Below are 22,892 nucleotides of genomic sequence, written 5' to 3' on the forward strand. Positions count from 1 at the left end.
AATGAGATGACCCATTTGTAAATTGTAAAGCAAAATTAGAATATTATCTATATTTAATATTTAGTCCTGTTTTTAGCATTACTTATTGGAAAAATCCCAAAATGATACACCAAATTTCAAGGATCCCAGCTATGGAAATTTGACTAACACCTCCACCCCAGGACCGTCGTCGGCAGCCATCCGTCTCGAGAGACGATGGTGTAGCTTCTTAAGAGTCTATCTGCACCGCCGAGAATGGTTGTGCAGTCCGACTCTGGAGTGACACGGTATCTGTCTCCTCCCGTGTTGAATCGACATCTTGCGATGACGCTGGAGTGTCCTCTCCAGTGAAGCTGAAGCTACAGAGCCTGGGCAGGGTGATATGGAGGGTCTGCTGTTGCCCAAGCAGCAGACCCCCCCTCTCTTCGCAGCTGAAGGATCCAAGGGAAAGACGGAGTCAATACAGCTTGGTTTCAGGTGCACCGCAGGAGACCCCAGGACCAGTGGTAACAAATTTAATGGAATCACTGGGAGTCCAAGCTCAGAGCTTCAGAAGTAAGAGAATTTACAGTGATGAAGAGCTCATATTAAATATTTTAAAATGTATATTAAATGACTTAATGGAAAGATAGGAGTGAAGAGAAAGTCCTCGGTAAGGATTGTGGGAAAGGGCAGTGGTTTCTGGAAGGAGAACAGGAAGGCTGGGAATGGACATTAGTCCTCTGTTGGACTTGTAATTGAATTCTAAGACATAAAGTTGTTCTTTGAATCGTCTTTGGCTACAAAAACAGTGTCTCTGTAATTTAAGTCAACATCAACCAGTAACAAACTCCTAGATTTCAGGAGCACAGCACAGTAGCTATTTATTTCTGTCACACACAGTCCAAGGCATCTCCTGGTTGTTGGATGTAGAGTTAGGATGCTGTTTCAGCTGGTCACTCAAGAACTCATACTGATGAAAGTTCTGTCATTGTCATTATGTGGCTTCCATGCTCTGCCTAGACATATACTTCAGCTGCACTGAGCGTAAAAAGGATGGAGAGTAGGGTATGGAATATTTTTATAGGCCAGGCTTGGAAGAGATGAATATCACTTCAGCTCACATTCCATTGGTGAGAACTAGTTTACATTTCTCTGCCTAAATGAAGGAAAGGAGAGCTGGAAATCAGGTGCCTGTGTGAGAATCTGCTTGCTAGAGCATATTCTGTCCCATGGAAGGTAGAGAACAAATGTTGGCAAACAACAGCTAAAATGTCATAGGTTCTCTGGGTGAGAGTGGGGGGACTTCAGGTCATGAAGCAGCTGGAAGTACATCCCTAATTGGGTCAACTCTTCCTAAAAAGTAAAAACTCATGCATTGTCAGTATACATAATGGATGTATATATAAAACCTTCCTTAGTATAGGCGAGGTGATATATCAGACATGAACTAAGAAGAAATTCAAGATAAGGATATTTTATGGAAATAAAATCATTTCCATGTCTCATTAATGAAATTAAGAAAGCAAAAAGTAGTTGACCTTAACAGGCATGTGCAATAGTTATTTGTAATTATTGCATGTTTGTTTTGGCCAAAGACATTAATGTAATGCATGGGCAGCATGTTTCATGGATTATAGTAGTGATGCCTTATTCTGTATAACACATCTTGCAAATGTTTTCTATTACAGTTAATCCTCCCAATAATCCAATGAGATAGGGTAGATAAGGATACAATCCCTGCAATAAGTGGTAGGACTGGGATAGGAGCCCAGATTTTCTGACTTCAGTCTCCACTTCTGAAACTCTTTAAAGTTTTAACTTTTTTTTTTTTTTTCATAGAGGGGTTGGGAATTGGAAAACAACTACATCTACTGAGATTGACTTCCCTGTCTAGTGAGGAGTTTTATTTCCTGAGTGTTCCATGTTGAATGAATGTTTTAGACCATATTTCACATACCTCTTTAGGAACAACTTCAATCACAGGGATAGGTTTACAGGGAAACACTGTAAAATTTGGTTCAGAGGCTTGAATTGGAAATATTGACCAATTTAAAATCTCTGATTTTTATTTGCAACTTTGTATCGGTATATAAATACATTATGAAAATATAGTGAGCAGTTTGCATTTTTTCCATTTTTAAAAATTTTCTATTTTACTTAGTATCCAATAATTTATAAGGGATTCAAATGGAATCCTTAGCAATTGGGGTACATTTAAAATGAAAGGATTTCAGGATGAAATTCAGAGGTTTTCAAGGTGGCTGTTAACATGATGACTTCTAAAGTCTCAGTTTTCTTTTAGTGGACTTATGTGAACTGTTTTACTTTGAAATGTAACAAAGCTGCACAGAAGCAGCCAGAATTGGCTGATGGACTTGGAGTTACTTATGTGGCTCTAGCCCCTACCCGTGGTGGTTTGGAGCTATAGCATGTCACTGAAGAGAAACCACTTGCAGGAAGCTGGTGAATAATTGTGCGGAGGAAGAAGATGGAACTCCTTCATAAGTATGCAAGTGAGGCTCTGCATGCCCAGAGCGGTGAGGCCAAAAGACTCATGGGGTGTTAGCGCTGAGCGAGGGCTACCCTCGGGGTCTGAAAACCTTGCATTAACCCAGAGGGCTCTGCTGTACTGGGACTGCAGACTGGCAGGCCAGTGCCGTGAGGCTTCCTGCTACTTCTTACTGTTCGCTCTTCTCTTACCTTTTCTTACCTCATTTGCTGATCTCACGTGAAGAGTCTGCCCCAGTCTTCCCTGGCAAGCTTTCTACAAGCTAACAGTTCAGCTGTCACCTTTGTACAGATATTTTGCTACTCTATGAACCCACTTATTTTTATCTTGAGTGTGTAAAACAGGCTGCTGACTTACCTGTGTTTTATTTAGCCTTCTACTGTCAAATACAGTTTTTCCTGGAAGACAAAAAAAGAAACGTCCTCACCAAACTAGACAACAGATCTTACCATGTAACATGTGTATACATATGTGTGGTGTGCATGTCTTATTACAATTTATTATGGCTTCAAAATTTTCAAATATTCATGAAAATAAGATGAGCTCTAGTGAGAGTCAACAAAATCTTCCAAATACTGTTGTGTTTGCCTAGAGATCATGTAATAAAAAGGAAAGAAATATGGCAAGAAAACAAATATTTTGAAGAGTCTTTCTTCCCCTATCAATGACTAGATGGATGCACTAGTAATCCGGGGACGCTGCACTTTTATTTCCATTAGTTTTCACTGCTGCTTTTTAGCACAGCAGGGGGTATGCCTTCTCTCAGCTTCCAAGTTCTATGCCTTTAGTTTTAGTAAATGTAAACCACTCCTTGCTCACCTCACCCTAAAGAAATAACTGGTTTTCTGTCTTGAAAATACTTTGAAAGAGATGCCCAACTTGGGTGATTTATTAAATCACCAATAATTTAAAAGATTTAAAACATAGCAACAAATGGTTTGCAAATAGCGCTTTAAACCAGTATTTTGGGGGCTCAGTATGTTTTTAATGATAGCAAGAGATGTTTAGGAGGTAAGGGTAAATACTATATAGGCCACAATTCTTTTGTTACCTTTCCCTTACACTGAAATAGCATTCCGTTTACATTGAAATACAGCTTAAAGTGTGAGAAATAAAACCGTTTTTATTTGTGAACAGATTGCTCTATACCAGTAGTTCTTATACTTTGCATACATCAGAATCACCCAAAGGAGGGGCTTCTTAAATTTCAAGGTATTGGCTCCACAACCAGAGTTTTATACCTGCATTTCTAACAAGTTCCCAGATAACTCAGGTGCTATTGGTCCAGAGACCATAGGGTCAGAAGCTCAGAAACTCTGAAATGCTGAGACTTACACATGTTTATTCTCTCTTAAAATTGTATTTTATTATCATTATATTCCTACACATACTTTCTGTCATAATATTTGATCTTTGAAGAATGGTTGCTAATATTTACCTTCAATTTATTTGCTTTATTTACATCAATTATCAAATTGAGATACAAAGAAAGTAAAGAATCTCAAGTATGCCTTTTTTTCCCCCTTAGAAAATTATGAGAATGCAAAACTTCTTAACTGTCTTTCTAAAATACATTTTGGTACAGTTTAATATGTAGATTTTAGCTCATGTTATCACCTGCATTATTAGAATTTTGTCAGCTGCTAGGATGGATTCCCCACAGAGCACTCTATAGGTGCCAGGTGTAATAGTCAAATAAAGGGTTTTCCCCCATATTTTGAAATGGACATCAGATGCAAGGGAAATAACTGCAGGAGGCTGGAATTGGGGAAGGCTCATAAATGGGACACTTCCTTTTGTGGGGCTAAGGGTGCAGCTTCTGAGCCAGAACATCTGGGTTCTGTGCAGCTGACATGACCTGGGGAAAATACTTCAACTCTCTGTTTTGAGATACCCATCTCTAAAAGTGAATAATAGTGTCACCCTCTTATGGAGCTTTGAGGACTGAGTGAGTTCAATCTTTTAACATGTTTCAAGCAGTGCCTCACTCTCAACACTGTTATTAGAAGACACTATATCTTGGAGAAAGAATGCTATGTAGACACTCCCCCCCCCCTTTTTTTTTCCATGCTGCTGGTAGCAGTGAAAATACAATTGAAGTTAAGCGAAATAAGATTTAAATTATTACCAAATTTTTGCAGTATAATTATACTATCCAAATCCTTTCTCAAATTTACAAACTGCCATATGCTCTGCAGAAGAGAGATCCATTTGATGGATCCTCCACACTGATAATGAAATTCCCCGGGACAATTGTGACACATAAGGCTGGATTCAGGAAACAAAGTATTCAGTGCATTTGGAGCAGCATGAAGACTTAGAGAGGGACACATATGGCTTCAAATGAGTGCGGAGGAGTCTCTAGAAGAGTGTGGGGAGTGATGATTTGGACAAAGAATTAGGTGGCTAGAATGCCACCTGATATGCCAGACAAGGCGTGGGGGCACTGGATAGTCATCATCGCAGAGAACGCGTTGTGGGTTCTCAAAATTGGCTCACCTGTTCCTTACCCATTCCCTTCTTCTCTCCTCCTGGACAAACTATATGCCTTTTCCTTCTGGGTGTTGCCCATAGTACCCAGATGAGCACTACTCAGTTAACATTGGCTGAATTGATTTTGTTTGATTATACATGCCATAGTTTGTAGTATGGCCTCAGTTATTGTTTATAAGGAAACTGCAGGTGAAAATAAAATTAGAACATACTGTAGTTAGCTCAGTAAACCCTGTTTTTTCTTTTTCTATCATCTTACATTTAGGTCTATTTCTGTTTATCTAAAATTTCCTGTTCCCAGTATGAAAATAGATGACATTATGTTCCAAGCAAATAATTTGTGGCTATAAATCTAAACAGATAAATGCAGTTGTAAATGAAAACATAACTTTAGCTATTGTTTGAAAGGCCATGTTCCAAAAGGTATAAGTTCATTCAATCCTCACAATAATCCCATTAGTACATAATACTGTTGCCATTTTACAGCTGAGAAAACTCTGGCACTGAGAAAAAACAGATGTTCAGTAAACAGATATTAAGTAGCAGAGCAGAAATTTCAACAATATAGAATGATCCTAGTCCTAGCCAGGTTGCTCAGTTGGTTATAGTGTTCTCCCGATATGCCAAGCTTGCAGGTTCAATCTCCACTCAGGGCACATACGAGAAACAGCCAATGAATGCATCAATAAGTGGAACAACAAAGTGATGTCTGTCTGCCTGTCTATCTCTCTTTCTCCCTCTCCCCCTTCCTCCAATATCAATAAATAAAAATGTTTTAGAAAGAAAAATATACTTAAATAATATATGCTATTGCCTAATAGTCCCTAAAATTCATGCTGATAAATATGAAATATAAAATATGCCATGGTACCTTTTATCTTTATTATTTTTAATTACTGTAAATTAATTATTATGTATACAGTTATGCTAGAATTTATAAGTAGCCTTTTGTTAAACATAGTATCATTAATTCTTCTGAATTAACTGAAATATAATTATTAATGAAATGACATTTATTTTTATAATATTTTAGTTAAAACAATTGAGGAAAACCAGTTTTGGATGTATAGAGGTAAATCATATTTAAATCTTTGTCCAGAACCTTGAAGACTAAAATACTCATGAACACTGCTACAGAAAATACTAAACATTGTTTTATCATTAATTTGATATTGTTCCCAATTATTTCAGTTTCTTCATCAAAAGCCTATGATTCTTACCATAATCTTATAAAATACATTATTTCACATTTTTCAGCTTATTTAACTGAAGCTCAGAAGTTAAATACTGTGATTAATATATTTTGTGGACATGAACCAAGGACAACTTTGGAGTTCAAATCCAAAATTCAGACATGATTTCATCTTCCTGTTGTATTTATTTGAACAGATTCAAATGAAAGTTGACAAGGTTGTTTGCATCCTCTCTTATCAGGATATTACAATAAGTTTATTGAAGAGCTTTAAATACATTTATATTCTATGTGTCCTTTGCTTGACGACTGCCTCATTAAGACATACCTCATATTTCCACTTTTTGAAATTTACTTTTTTTTATTTTTTAAAAGATAGAGAGATAAGAGTGGTGTAAGTGGACACCCCTGTCTTGTTCCTGATCTTAGAGGAAGCACTTTTAATTTTGCCCATCGAGTATGATGTTGGCTGTAGGTTTTTTATATATAGTCTTTATCATGTTGCGGTATGCTCCCTCTATTCTTACTTTGCTCAGTTTTTATCATTAATGGGTGCTGGATTTTACTAAATGCTTTTTCTGCATCTATTGACATGATCATGTGAAATTTGTATTTCATTTAGTTTATGTGGTGTGTCACATTTATTGATTTGTGAATATTGTTTCAGCCTTACATCCCAGGAATAAATCACACTTGATCATGGTGTATGGTCTTTATAATATATTTCTGGATCTAGTTTGCTGGTATTTTGTTGAGGATTTTGGCATCAATGTTCATCAGGGATATTGGCCTGTAATTTTCTTTTTTTGTTGTGTCTTTACTTGGTTTAGTGATTAGATTAATACTAGCCTTATTCAACATAGTACTAGAAGTCCTAGTCAGAGCAATCAGACAAGATGAAGAAAAAAAAAAAAAGGCATCCAAATTGGAAAGAGGGACATAAAACTGTCATTAACCACAGATGACTTGCTATTGCACATAGAAAACCCTATAGGCTACACCAAAAAGCTACTACAATAAATGAATTGGGCAAAGGAGAATGATACAAAATCAATACTGAGAAATCAATGGCATTTCTATACACCAAAAATGCACTATCAGAAAAATAAAGAAAATCCCATTTACTATTGCAACTAAAAAAATGAGGTACCTGGGAATAAATTTAACCAAGTAGGTAAAAGACCTGTATTTGGAAAACTGTAGGACACTGAAGAAAGACATTGAGGAAGATACAAATAAGTAGAAGAATATACTGTGTTCATGGATTGGAGGAATTACTGTCATTAAAATGTCCATCCTACCAAAAGCAATCTATAGATTTAACACAATTTTTATTAAAATACCAATGGCATACTTCACAGATATAGAACAAATAGTCCAAAAATGTATATGGAACGAAAAAAGACCCTGAATAGCTTCAGCAGTCTTGAGAAAGAAGAACAAAGCAGGAGGGATCACAACACCTGATGTGATGTCAAACTATAGTACAAGTACACTGTAATCAAAACAGCCTGGCACTGGCATAAGAACAGACACATAGATCAGTGGGACAAAATAGAGAGCCCATAATTAAACCTACATCTTTATGGTCAATTGATATTTGACGAAGGGGGAAAGAGCATACAATGGAGTAAAGACAGTCTCTTCAATAAATGGTATTGGGAGAACTGGAGTGGTATTGCAAAAAACGAAACTAGACCACCAACTCATACCATAAAAATGGATAAAGGAGTTTAATATAAGTTGTGATATCATAAAAATTCTAGAGGAAAATATAGGCAGTAAAATTTCAGGTATCAAGCATAGCAATATTTTTGCCAATATATCTTCTGGGACAAGGAAAATTAAACAGATGGGACTACATCAAATTAAAAAGCTTCTGCAGAGCTAAGGAAACCATCAGCAAAATGAAAATGGAACTGACTGTATGGGAGACCATATTTGCCAATGATACATCAGACAAGGGATTGATCTCCAAAATATATAAAGAACTCATATGACTCAACACTAGGAAGACAAGCAATCCAATTAAAAAATGGACAGTGCATCTGAATAGACAATTCTCCAAGAAGGACATACAGAGGGCCCATAGACATATGAAAAAATGCTCGACATCACTAGTCATCAGAGAAATGCAAATTCAAACCACCATGAGATACCACCTCACATCTATCAGAATTGCCATCATTAATAAATAAGCAAACAACAAATGCTGGTGAGGATGTGGGGAAAAGAAAAACCTAGTGCACTGTTGGTGGGAATGCAGACTGGTGCAGCCACTGTGAAAAAAGTGTGAAGTTTCCTCACAAATTAAATATGGAACTGCCTTATGACCCAGCAATTCCTCTTCTGGAAATATAGTAAAAGAATCATGAAACACCAATTCAAAGGGATATATGAACCTCTGTGTTCATAGCAGCATTATTTACAATAGCCAAGATTTGCAAAAAGCCTAAATGCCCATCGGTAAGATGAGCAGATAAAAAACTGTGGAACGTTTACACAATGGAATACTATGCAGCAATAGAAAAGAAGGGATTTTTACCTTTTGCAACAGCATGGATGGAACTGGCGACTATTATGCTAAGTGAAATAAGCCAGTCAATGAAAGACAAGTACCGTATGATCTCACCTATAACTGGAATTTAATAAAAAAATATAAACTAATGAGCAAAATAGAATCAGAGGCACAGAAACAAGGAACAGACTGATATCTGTAAGAGGGGAGGGGAGGGTGGGACTGGTTGAAGGAAGATGAAGAGATTTGACCAAGATCTTATAAGAAGGGCAGATAGTCATAAACAACTGTAGGAAGTCAGGTTGGAGAGAGGGGGCCAAAGGGGGAAAATTGGAAGTATTGCAATAGCATAAACAATAAGAACATTAAAAATAAAAGATAGAAAGATATATTTATATATAAGATGTCCATTTACAAACTTTTTGATTGTTTTACATATCCTTATCTAGATTATAAGATCCTTTGAAAGGTGCTGATATACTTGAAGAGTCTTAGGTGTCTTTTACAAATGTATATTAGAATGAGTAAAATAATGTGTATAGGACTTATTTTTTAATTGATATTTATTTTACACTTATTTATGTAGTCTGAATTGATTTCTTTGATTGCAACCAAAGTCAGAACTATTGCCTGAGTAAAGTTTCACATGTTAGTGGTACCGAACAAGTCAAAGTTCTTAGGTTTGGGATTCCTGGTCCACATAAAATGGTTTCATAACTAAATCCTAGGCTTTCCAACAAGGTCTTAAAGTTTACCAGCCAGCTTCCCATCAGTTTTCTCACCTAAGGCTCCAATGGCATTTAGATAGAGGCTAATGCACTGTGGACATGCACTTGGAAAATGAAAATATTTTGTTTTCATTTTTAATATATCCCATTCTGTCTATATTTAAATAAGCATGTTTCCATAATATAATACCTGCATAAAACAAAACCCCTGTAGTGTGGCATTTTATGGAGATGATGTCTCAATGGAGGCATTGCAGCTCTGGATGAGAAACTGACAGCCTTAGAATTGGACTCTTTCCTCTGAGTTTGGATGGTGAACAGATCTATGGCCCCAGGGAGTCAGAAGTCAGGCGGAGTCAGAGATGTGAGTAATATCAGAAGCCAGGAGTACAGTTCCTTCGGTCTTCTACTGCCAATACTTTCTGGCCTCTGCCAAATGATAACTTTAACACATATTTGTTGGAAAGCCATCATAGCAAATAACACTAGATACTGTAATAACGATACTAATACCCATTTCTTCAGGGCTCACTCTGTGCCAGGTACTGTACAAATGCTATCTTACTATCTTAGTTCTGACACAGTCCTTTCATGTAAGTAGTAATATTTTTATTCTGCAAATAAGGAATCTAGGTTTATAAAGGATGAGTAACTTATTCAGGTCCCAGCAGTAGTAACTGGTCTGCTGGGCCTCAAAGGCAGGCCTGCCTGACTCCAGAACTCATGTTCTTCACCTTTAGAGTAGATCAGCTGATCCTTATAACTCACTGCTTAGGACTGGGTCAACCTGGAATTTCTCACAGAAGGCCAAACAGTTAATGCTATCCTGTGACTGATGTGTAGATGAGGGGGAAGTTCTCAATGTTCTAGATTCTAAGTGGTATACATCCTTATAAAAATAAAATTTACAATAATATAAGAAGAATAAAATCTTAATTGAGGAGATCACCAAGTAGCAGACTGTCCATCTAGAAGTCATGTGCTTGTTTTCTAATTCAGGAGGCAACTGTACAAGTTATTTTTCTCACACTTCAATATCTTTAACATAAAGATTATGAACATGAAAGAAGGAGATGAAATTTTGCTCTCACCTACTTTTCCTATGCTTCCAATTATTTATGTCTTTTAGGAAACGTAATCACTACTACATATGCATTAAGTACAACTTTGTGTTTTGTAAAATAAAGAATTACTCTTCTCTTGCATTATTGAATCTTTGTGTCTAGGATACATTAAAAAATAGTTAGCAGCCCCACTTTTAGGTTTTGGTCCTTAAAAAAATACTAGCTTACAAGTGTGCAAAGGTTGGTGTATAAGGATGTCTCTTACAACTTTAGATGCAATTGAAACATATTTAAACAAATTAAATATCTTTCAACAGAGAGATTGATATTACGTATTATAGAACATCAAAGATAGCAAGATAAATATATGGAAGATGTTTTAGAAATTTTATTAATATAAATAAAAAGTTGATAAATACTGAATTATATATAAAATTTGAGCCAGCTTTGGCTTAAAATCCTAGTGTGAGTGTGTGTGTGTGTAATGTAGTGTCTTGTGGTAAAGTGTAAAGTTCTAGAAAAAAATTCTAGAACTATTTATACTAAATTATTCAGAAGTTGGTGGAGTTGCAAGTTGTCAGGGGACTTTTCTTTCTGTTTTATTTTATTTTTATAAAAATGTGTATTGGTTTTGTTAGATAAAAAAGAATGTTTTTTTACAGTTTCCTTGGCATTCAATGCTTATCATTTAAGATGCAACTTACCTTTCCAGTCCGACTTGTCCTACTTTTAGATTCCTGTTTTAATCATAGATGTATGTACTTGATTTCTTTTCTTTTCTTTCGGTCTGGATCTCATACCTTCTGTGGGGAAGGCCCTTCCCCTTCACTTCTTAGGCTCGGGTTCCATGATGTTCTCAGTTCTAATTTCAATGCTTCTATAACACTTTTTTATGTGCATACTTCTTATTTAATTCCTCTCCTCAATTCTTATTTTGTATTCTTCTGTTACATTACATATCATAGTGTGCCTTGCAATCCCTTACTGATATGTTTATATGAGCCACCCAAGCAATTGAAAAGTCTGAACACTTATTTATTTCCTTTCAGTTAGATTGCATTACATTAGTAGGTGCCCTATTGCATTTGAAAAATTGGTAACATTTTATTTTTGTGAAACTTTCTAACAGTTCCAGCTTTTCCTTATATCATAATCTGTTACTGAAGAGTCACCTTTACTCTATGTCAAATTGCCGGCGTCCGCAATTCTATATTGTAATTTCTGTGTAGGAATTTCATTTACTTCCTCTATTTTCTTATATAAACACATTTCAAGAGGCTGGAATGGAAGATGACAGTCCAAATAAAGTATCTTAGGCATTTGCAATTATTTCCTACAATGATGCCAAAATATTGTCACATACTGTATCACATGTGACAAATTTAATAAAGTCTTGTCAGAGAAACACGCATTTTTATAGTAAGGTTTCTGTATAAATCAGTCCAGGTGGCTTCCTTCCAGGGGAAAGAGAGTGAAATCCCAAACTGATCTGCTAACAGGAGTCAACCGGGAGGGGAGTTTTGCTGTGTCACAAGTGACTAGTCCCTGGTTTTGAAAGACAGTGAGTCATCTCCCTTTGAAACAAGAGATAAGTGGAGGAAAGAGCTGTTTAAAAATTATTTTACAACTATTTCCTTTGGAGCTATGACTTTGTAAACTGGAATGTGATTCAGAATAGCTTCCCTTTGGATCCAACGGTTGTCTTAAGCATTTTTATTATCTCTCTTTCCCTCAGCTCATCTCACTTCTTCCCTCCCTCTGTTCAACAGATTTACACCGACTGGGCCAACCACTACCTAGCAAAGTCGGGCCACAAGCGGCTGATCAAGGATCTGCAACAAGACATTGCAGACGGAGTGCTGCTGGCCGAGATCATCCAGATCATTGGTAAGCCCTGCCCTCTGAGAGGAACCGTGGAAGGCTCTGCTCACTCCTTTTTGTAGAATACAACTTAAGTCAAATGCATCCAAACTTGGGCCATGTGCCTCTGAGATTAATGTAGCTCTCCCATGATTTAATTAAAAATGTTTTGTGAGAATGTTTGAAAAAGGCAGTTTGGCCATACTTTTAAATGGTTAGAACTCTATCTTACATACACTGACTTGTCAGAAATGAAGGCTTCATTAAACCATATGTCTCCCATGTGTGCATTTCATTAGCTAGAGCAACTTATACACTCAGAGGTTCCTTGAAACTGTATCCTGACCCAGCGGGGACACTTGTGAAAGGTTTCATGTCAGCAGTCACTTGGCACAGGCTAAAGAATTAGCAGCGACTTCCTTCTCACTCATTTTTTTTTTTTTTTTTCATTTGCCTGACTTGTGCATATGGAATTGGCGGCTGCTAACAAGTGTGTCCTCTTGTCCCCGGGCTTGGGAGTTGGAGTGAATGTAGCAGCAGCATTTTGCTTGGTGTTTTTTTTCTTTCTTTTTCTTAGTCTTCTTTTGTGTTTCACTTCATTGCTTAAGCCTTATTCTTTTTTTTCTCTCTTTTATTTTATTCCTTGGCTTTAGCAAATGAAAAAGTTGAAGATATCAATGGATGTCCTAGGAGTCAATCTCAGATGGTAAGAATCTTATTTATTCTGAATATACTGCTATATTCACTTCAAGATTTAACTGCATTTGTGGATGGACTAGAAAATTATTTTGCATGTCTTCCTTGTTGTTTCAGAAACCGTTTGATCACATTCTATTATATGTATTTATTTGGGTGCAATTAATGAACAAGTGATAGCATGACAATTGAATATTCTACTCCTGAGTAGAATATCCCCAAATTTTTTTTATCACATCCTTGACATCTTTTTTGTTTTGATGTCTGAATAATTTAACACTGGTCTTGGTGCTAATAAAACCCATTTCCAATTTTTTTGTTTGGACAACTGGCTTGAAGAACAGAACTTACCATGTGCATTCATATTCAAATGTGTATTTATTTATACATATATGCACATTTATATTATTTTCTTTGTTTTAAACAATCCATTAAAAACACATGGATTCTCCAGCACTTTTGGAAGTGGCTCTAAAGGCATGCTTCTGGAAGTTTGCTGAGCAGTGACTAATTATGACATATGAGTCATAGCCTTTTCCAGAAAGTCATCAATCTAGAGGTCTATCTCTTCCTCAGTCTTCTCTTATCATTACCAACTGGGGAAACTTTTAAATTTTTTAATAAAATAATAGGTTTATAAACTGCAGAAATAAAAACTCACTCCTTTTTAAGTGAACTAGCCACAACTTAATCTCATAGGACAACCTAAAACACAAAATGTTTTCACTAAACTTATATCAGAAGATATAATCAGGAATGGTAGCTAAAATCCATAATATGAGGTTTCCTTCAAAACTCTCTGTAGTACAGAATAGACACTTTATATAAACTTTATGAATTCTTAATTGTCAGAGACAGGAAAATGAAAAAAAAAAAGAACTTTTTTGATGTACTAACGTGCTTTACTTAATATGAGAAAACTAAAATCCAAAATAATAAAAGGAATTTATCTTTAAAGTGATTAACTGGAGCATCAGTTGTGTGCATGTGTGTGTGTGTGTGTGTTTAGTGAGCACTCTAAGAACCTGTTACAATGTCATGAACTTGTGTAGCTGTTGTGAAAAAAACCGCTATAAAGAAAGACTGTAAAATACTTCAGTTTCAAGTTTTAAGGAAAATTCCTGATTTAATCACTCTGGGCACAAACATGACTCTATTGAAATTAATTATAGTTGTTTTCTGAAGTTTTACTGAAAGCATTTACAATGCCTTCATACCCTGCTACAGTAAAAGCTGTGTGATATTGGTAAAGACATGTAACCTTTCTGAGCCTCAGCTTTCTCATCTACAAGATGACCTCCAATTAGGATATGATTCTGACATATAGTTTAAAACATGTTTTACTACCTAAACTGATATAGAAATGTATAATAGTATTGCTACAAACTTCATAAAGAGCACATTTATAAATTAACACCTGTTAAAAGTTTTTAGGGCTTTAATATTTAAAATCTCTATTTTCCCTGAATATCATGTATTATGTTTCTTAATCCTAATGATGTTGGTTTTGCTTTCATTATTTCAAACATAAGGTGGTGTTGGAAACTAAAATTCTTACATTCTTGCCATTATTCCAATGTGATTCTGATTATAGGAATCCGATGAACAACCAAGCTAATATTCATGACGGTGAAAAAAAACCCTCCACAGCTTATAGATGGATAGAAATGCAGTCCTTAGATATTTATCTGAAACATCTGTACCAAATATTCTACAAATCTATAAAAAGGTCCTCATGAGTATCAGGCTCTATTCATTTTTTATTACTTCCTATTCTTTATTAGCCCCCAAATGTCATCTAACATCTAGTATGCATGTCATGTTGATATTTCTTCTTCTGATAAAAAAACAAATAAAAATTAAAAAAAAAAAAAGCAAAGCCTGAGAAATGTGAATGCTACGAAAAGATAGCTTTTTCAAGGTAGCTTTTCCAGCCAAAAAGTATTATTAGTTGGAATCATGTTGGATTTTGAGTAAGACTGACTTGTATTCTAACTTTTTCTGATTTGGTTGAACTTTGAATGAAATTGTCATCCCCTCACTATGTTGACTCGGAAGAATGCACATTATTTAAATGTAACTTTGTTGGTTGAATTATTTTTGCCTCTGTTCTTAATTGGCATTGGTACTCTGTTATTAATGAATCAAAATTCTTTACTTTAACAGAATAAGAACATAGAGGAAAGAGAATTATGATAGAATGACTAGACTACTGAATTTCATCTATCTATTCTGAACAGGATTTTTCCTGTTTCTTTATTGTATACCAACCAAGAGGCACTGTGTCAGGAACACTGAGTGCTATTCTTACTCACATAACTACTTTGACCATATTTCTTATATATTCGATCTTTTATGACCTTTGGCTGTTGTTTGTGTTTAATAGCACAAGGTAAGATAAAATTAGGTCTGCTATTATTTCTAGTCACAAATTGTCTTTATTTAAATTTCAGACTTGATAACTTTTATTAGATTATTTTAAGCCTTGAAAGAATGGAAGTTCTCTTGTGGTATGAATCTACAATGTACTGATGGATTCCAGTAACAATCAGACCGCTCCTATATAGCTAATAATAACTGAGCACCTAAGTTATCAGGTATAGGGACACCTGAGGATCCCAGGAGAAAATATTTAAATAAATAATAGCAGCTGTGTTCCACAGGCAAGAAGAAAAGGACTGGGACGGAGTCAGCTGGGGGTGCTCCAGAAACAGACAGAAGACCACGTGTGGGTTGAGCATAGTGAGCTTGTTTGGAGGGGACAACGGAAGCCTCATCAGGCAGGACCAAAGGAATGTGTATGTTATTTTTTGTCAGTTCAGGGACATTTGGAAGACATAAAGCTGGGGTATGGCATGATCTGATGGGACTATTCAAAAGGTCACCCTAGATGCTTTCTGGGAACTATAGAATACATGTTGGTCTCAAATAGGAGGTGAGAAATGAAGAATATAGGGACTATAAAATGGTCCCTCATTTTTTGGCCTGAATGAGTAAGTGGTTACCAATAAACAAGATGATTAATACAGAGGGAAAAAACAGGCTAAAATGTGGAGGGAAAAAATTGACAAATTCATACTTTGACAAATAGAGTTTGATATATCTATTGGAATATCAGGCAAGAGGCGACTTGAGGTGTTAGGTGTGTGTCTCCGAAGATCAGAAGTAAGGTATTGGTTAGAACATACCAAGTGCATAGGTAATGGTTGAGACGATGGACAAGGATGGGATCTCACAGTTAAGTGTAAAGTCAGAAGGAAGAAAGCTGAGATTCTCACTTGGGGAATATCAGTGTGCTGTGATGAACATGTGTGTTGGAGTCAGAAAAGGAAAAGTGATGAAAGAGTGAGCCCATTATTGAGAGAGAGGGGATCAACAGATGAAGATTGTTAATCCTTAGGATAACTGTGGGAGCTTGAGCTATAGTACTTGGACTGAGTGAGACAGGACAAAGCAAGGTAAGCGTATGCGGCAGATGCTGCCCACTGTTACATTGCCCACTAGCTGGTGTACTGGAATGAGGACATTTGTTCTAGTAATTAGACCAGGCATTAATGGCTCTTATGCGAACACCTTCTGTAGAGCGCTTGTGTGTTAAGGAGTAACTAAGGGGTGCAGATATCCGTTGAGAATTGAATAATCTTTCTAGGAGTTTCCTGTTGAATAGAAGAATAGCAAAACTTATCATGTAAAGAAAGGCAGGATGAGGGGAGTTTTTGCAAGGGGGAAGTAAGCAGAGGAAGCAGTAGGGAGAGACGAGGAGGATCCAGGGGAAAAGGGAGACACATGATAATGCCAAGTTCTACAGCAAGTGGCAAAGGAGTCAATTTGAAGTCTGTGTGGAAGATTTAATGTTTGAAATGAATGGTGATAGATTTTCCTTTGTGCCGTGTCATAACGGGATATGACTACATGAAGATGTGGGTATTTCACAGTGGGTTACATTAGAAATTGAAGAAATTCAAATCAATATATAACAATGTCAAGTATTAGATAATATGATTGTGCTCATTTCCATGTGATTCTCTACTGGTTACATTATAATATAAAGAAAAATTCAATCATAGTATCTAATAATAAAGGAAGTGCAAAAATAATTTTCAAGTAACATGGATCAAAGAGTACATATTTAAGAAATAGTATGAACTTGTCCTTTTAGCAACTTATTAACACAGTTATCGAGAGATTGTAATTTATATTTATTCAGAGTTTTAAAGCCATGGCTATCTTTCCTTAATAAGCTTGAGACTAAACTCGTCCTGAAAAACAGAACTTAGTTTGTCGGAGCTTATTTAGCACTATATTTAACCTCATCTAAAGATGGAGTTACCAGTATGGACAGCACCTGTTAAATAATTTCTAGGTGGGTGGTATCAGGATTCAAAATATATGCTGCATGCCACAACTTTGGTGAGATTACATGAGTAAATAAATTAGTAAACTATAAATACCAGGAATGTCCAGAATGCCCAGTGGATTAAAAATAGCAGAAAAAATGCCCAACATTCATTTGAAATGTGCAGGCACAAGTGCAAGGTTCTTAGACAAAAATGTAAAACATGCAGGGGAAAAGCTGTTTGGAAGACAAATTTTTCTTTATTTTAAAATAGACCATTATATTTAAGTAGCTTCACAAAGGCAGAGAGGGATTAGGACATTCAATTATGAGAAGTAGTTGCAAACCAAGAATTAGATTTTGTGTTTTAGCTCAGGATCTGGCAAATGTGGTTACAGTTTGCCCTTCATCTTTGCTGCTTCCTCTCTTTACCTTACCCTAGTAACTCATTGTTTTCAGCCACAGCCTTCAACCTTGTTTTCCATCACATCATGTCACTGAAAACTTACTGATATGAGAATTTTTGGAATTCTTCTGCCTCCTTTTTTTTAATTCCTACAAGATGGAAAATTAGGTTCCAGTCTTCCCTTAATTCTCTGATTCCATGAACCACAGGGTTGTGACTTCCAGAATGATTGCTGTCTGGATTTCATAGACATCTTTATTCCATTCTTGTCTTTTACAGTTATCTGGACAGTAAAATTATTCTTGATGGTAAAACTCTCCTGTACTTTTGTTAGCACTCTGTCCTTTAAAGTTTTAATTCTTCCAGCCACTGCTTGTGACTGCTGCTCTTTTAAAAGACCTATTTAGTTAAGATAAGAATATGAGATTTCAAACAAAATGGGCAAGAGATAAAATATTGGAATGTTCCTAAAGGTTGAACAAAATCTTATAAATGGCATGCTGCAGGATTCTATCACCATGACTCAGAGGAGTGGAATATTACTAAGATAGTCCATCCACATGACCCCCTGACATTTTTAAAAGTGTTCCTCTTTCGGAATGGCTAGAAAAAGATCGCTTAATGAACAAGTGCTTTAGTACAAATATAGCTCTGATCTCTAACAAAATAATAAGTTAAATATCTACTTTGTAGTTTTTTCTTTTCATATAGGTTCAAACTTGGGAAGGATAATCATAAACTAGTATTTGGAAATTTATATTTCGTGATTTTTAAAACTGAGTTTGTCTCTAAAGGTTGTTCTGTAAACCAGTCATTTGAAGTTCAAATGAAATGGTTGAAATAACCGTATGTCATGTTGAAAGGGCACTGTCACTGGAATTCTAATGCTGCCTGTGTCATGGGACCCAGGAAAAAGAATTCAGTAAATCCTCAAAATCTCTGCCAATTTCCGCAGTGAGGAAATTAGAACTCTAAAGTCCATTGGCACTTTGACTTGCTAGATTGATTTAAAGACACCAAAAACCATGGTTTCTGCTCAGTATTGTGTCTTAATGATGTAGTTGGATTTTCAATCCTTATAGCTTTTTAAAACTATATTCATAGTAAGGTGACAAAGATATTTCCTAAAATATATTGTCTAATTTATAAAGAAAAACAATAGCAACATAGAAATTATATTTTCTGTGGGAGTTATCTGGTCTGCCATAAGCCTTGAAAATACAAAAATGCTTTTCCGCATTAACTGTATTGTAGAATAAATGGTTTAGGTGCTCTTCTGAGGAGGATCATATTTAAATTGGTTTGTACCATTAGAAGGACAAACAGAAATTGAAGTAAAGTAATTAATTTTGGATTAGATTCTAGATCCATATTCTATGTATATTTCTTCCTCTCCTTTTTTTTTTTTTTTTTTTGTGAGAAAAGATACGAATTTTTTCTTTTTTTGGAAGGAAGCTCATAACCTTTATGTATATGCATATAATAACCATTGAGAAATGTTGTCAATATTTCTACTATATATTTTTTATTGACTGTATTAGGGTGACATTGGTTCACAAAACCATACAGGTTTCAAGTGTACAGCTCAACAAGACATCATCTGCACACTGCATCCTGGACCCATCGCCCCAGCATAGTCTCTTTTTATCCCCATTATCCTCCCTTTGCCCACCTCCCCTCCCCCCTATACCCCTTCCCTCTGGCTACCACCACACTGTTGTATGTGCCTCTGTGTCATACATATCCTTTCACCTTCTTTCATCTAGTCCCTCAAGCCTCTCCCCTCTGTCAGCCATCAGTCTGTAGAGGCATCTACTATATATTCAAATATCAACCACTTCCTCAACATTTAGCAGGCTCTTTATCCTGATAACTTAAAATGCTATAAATTATTTCCCGCCAATGGGCCAGTTCACTGTAAACACAAAGTACAGTCAAATCTAGTATTATCAAGCATACTCTGTAGAAATCTTTTCATAATTTTAGATTTTTTTAGAGAACTTAACTGTTCTACCTTTTTCAATCTCCCTCTTGAAATTTAATAGAAAATTGCCACTTACAGTGCCCTGTAGTAAAATATATAACAGTAGAACAATTTTTAAAACCTTACTTTGGAAAACAATATACTAAGATATGAGGCCATTTGAAATATGGTATAGTTTGCTTAAAAACCTATGATGTTTAAATAACGTTATTAAAAATTACTTCTTCAAGAAAAGGGCAATGAAATAGGGGGAATATTGTTCACTTGATCTCAGTGTGGTCATTTGAAAGTTCATCTTTAATGAGAGAAATTTTTTGAAAATCAGTTGACGTGTCCAAACTAGTTGCTTTATAACATTATATTTAAATGATTTTAGTATGAGTTAAATTATCCATGTCCGGTATGGCTCAGTTGGTTGGAGCATCATCCTGTGGACTGAAGGGTTGCGAGTTTGATTCCTGGTCAGAGCACATATGCAGGTTGTGGGTTAGATTCCTGGGCCAGGTATGTGCAAGAGGGCAACCGATTGGTATTCCTCCCTTCTCTCTCACATTGATGTTCTCTCTCTCTCTCCTTCTCTCCTTCACCCCTTTCTCTCCCTCTTCCTCCCTTATTTCCAACCTTGCAATATAATAAGCATTTTTCTTGACTGTTAGACTGTTATACTTATTTCTTCTATCAAAGGCAGGAATATAAACTTTGATTAGGTTGAGAGTGATAATGGGCATGTGAGATAAATAATGATTAATGGATCTTATAGTGAATGTATGCATTTGGCAAATAATTAATTGTTATATCTAACTTTGAGCCCAAATAAAAACATTATTTAAATATAGGACAGTTTTATGACTTCATAATAAAAAGTAAGATTCCTTGTTTTTTTTATTGTCTAAAACAAACTGAAAAGCAGGAATTTATTAAAAACCCACAGAGTATATATTCAAATCAATGAATAATGATGTAATTTTTAATAATGTTGTACTTAGAGCACTTTCTATTGGCAATTATAGCTTATAATGAAGTTTCTATATCATCTAGAATTGACAACAAAATTAAACAATGTTCATTATCCTCTAACTATTAAATCAGTTAAAGTGGAAGAATAGAATTTTTAACAAAAAAATAAATCATCAGATAAAATCCTAATGAATTTTTCATATCTATAGCCATACCTGTATATATACATCTATTTACACATACACACACACACTTCTGTTATAGCATATATGTGTTTATATAAAGTATTTCTAGTATGGATATATATGAGGTCTGCCTGGAAAAAAGTCTTAACTAACCATTGTTAATATAATGAGAACCGTTTGTGTGATATTGATGTAACCTGGCAGCCAAAGAGAGTGGACTGGAATGCATGTGTGTAAACAATGACAACTTCACTGTACTAGTCAGTGGGGGCAGTAGATGCCATTGAGTGAGCATGTGTACTGTGTGATCGTTGCATTCAAAATGACTGAGCAAGTTGAGCAATCAAATTTTGCGTTAAGCTTCAACATTCCTCCATGGAAACTATTCGGATGATTCAGAAGGCTGCAGCTATGGGCAACTGGTGATTGGCAGTTTCATCATGACAACATGCCTGCTCATGCATCACGTCTCATGCAGAGTTTTTTTGACAAAACATCAAATTATCCAGGTGACTCAGCCCCTCTACAGCCCAGATTTGGTGCCCTGTGACTTCTGGCTTTTCCCAAAACTGAAATCATCTTTGAAAGGAAAGAGATTGCAGACCATCAGTGAGATTCAGGAAAATACAACGAGGCAGCTGATGGCAACTGGGAGAACTGTGTGAGGTTCCAAACTGCCTACTTTGAAGGGGACTGAGGCATCATTGTCCTATGTACGTGTTTCTTCTATCTAGTCTCTTCTTCAATAAATGTCTCTATTTTTTTAGTACATGGCTGGATACCTTCTAGACAGACCTTGTATAGACACACATACACACACACCTAGTATGAAGCTAAGCTATTGATAAACATCTTTAATCTTCACATAATATATTGTGTGGGAACTAATTCATTCCCATTTTGCAATAGTGAAGCTGAGGCCATCGGAAAGTAAAAACTTTCTCAGTTTCTTACAATATGTAAATTGCATAAGTAGAATGTACTCCCGGTTTTTTGTGACTACAGAATTTTTAATGATTATACTGATTCTTTGTTTCTAACCACAGACCAACTAAACAGAAAAGCCAACTTAAGTTATAATTAAAATTATTATCCCTTACTCCTCTTCCTATCCCACAACACAAACTATAATAACTTGAGACAACAAAGGAAAACATGCAACATACATTGCAGTGACATGAGGCATATAATTAATTAATTAAATAAACTGTACATTTCACCTCCCCTCCTCATAGACTCAACAAATCATGCTTAGAGGGCAAGGCCTGGAAATCTGCATGCTCACAGAACCGAGCTCATCCTTCTTACGGTTACAATATCCACTGGTCTACTGAGTAGATAATTATACTAGTTTCCTGAGGCTGCTGTAACAAATTATCACAAACTTGGTGGATTAAAACTATAGAAATTTCATCTCTCACAGTTCTAGAGGCTAGAACTCTGAAAACAGTATCACAGGGTCAAAATCAAGATTCAGCATCGCAATGTTTCCTCCAGAAGTTATAGGGAAAATCTGTTCCTTGACAGCTTTGGCTTCTGGTGACTACAGGCATTCCTTGGCCTGTGACCGTGTCAATCATTCTATATATTAATCCATCAGGATATAAAAATGCATTGGATATTTGAGAAATAATTTGGAAGCATTTAAACCTTGTAAACTTAGAATATGTATGACCAAGTGGATTTTGCACACTACTTCTGTCTTTACCTTCACATTACACAATTTCATCCTTACAGTCAACCAAACACTTATTGAGCACCTATTTTGGGCCAGGCACTACATCCTAGCTACTGGCCAATCATGTAGACATCTTGAGTCAGAGGCTGAAAATGGCTCAGTCAGAATGCCTAAATTACAGTTGTAGGAAGCTTCATGTGTCAGAAAGAGCAAGTTTATTGAATACTGACAGGGGTGAGTTTTATTTCTGACTCTGCTGTTTATTGATTGTGCAAACTAATAAAAGGTATGTCATCCCTATAAGCCTCTACTGAGTAGGAAAATT

At 35.8% G+C, this 22,892-nt stretch overlaps 1 protein-coding gene across 3 annotated transcripts in view; it reads left to right on the plus strand.

The window, feature by feature from the left end:
* The window catches only part of NAV3 (neuron navigator 3), a 347,319-nt gene that overhangs the window by 85,329 nt on the left and 239,098 nt on the right, over nt 1-22,892 (plus strand). For all 3 annotated transcript variants that reach the window (XM_090273649.1, XM_090273652.1, XM_090273650.1), the window contains exons 2-3: nt 12,235-12,352; nt 12,979-13,031. In XM_090273649.1, the coding sequence (XP_090129775.1) occupies nt 12,235-12,352; nt 12,979-13,031 (171 nt within the window). The remainder of the gene's footprint in view (nt 1-12,234; nt 12,353-12,978; nt 13,032-22,892) is intronic.

The sequence above is a fragment of the Furipterus horrens genome, unplaced genomic scaffold, assembly GCF_987537825.1.
Source record: "Furipterus horrens unplaced genomic scaffold, mFurHor1.1.pri manual_scaffold_4, whole genome shotgun sequence".
Classification (NCBI taxonomy): Eukaryota; Metazoa; Chordata; class Mammalia; order Chiroptera; family Furipteridae; genus Furipterus; species Furipterus horrens.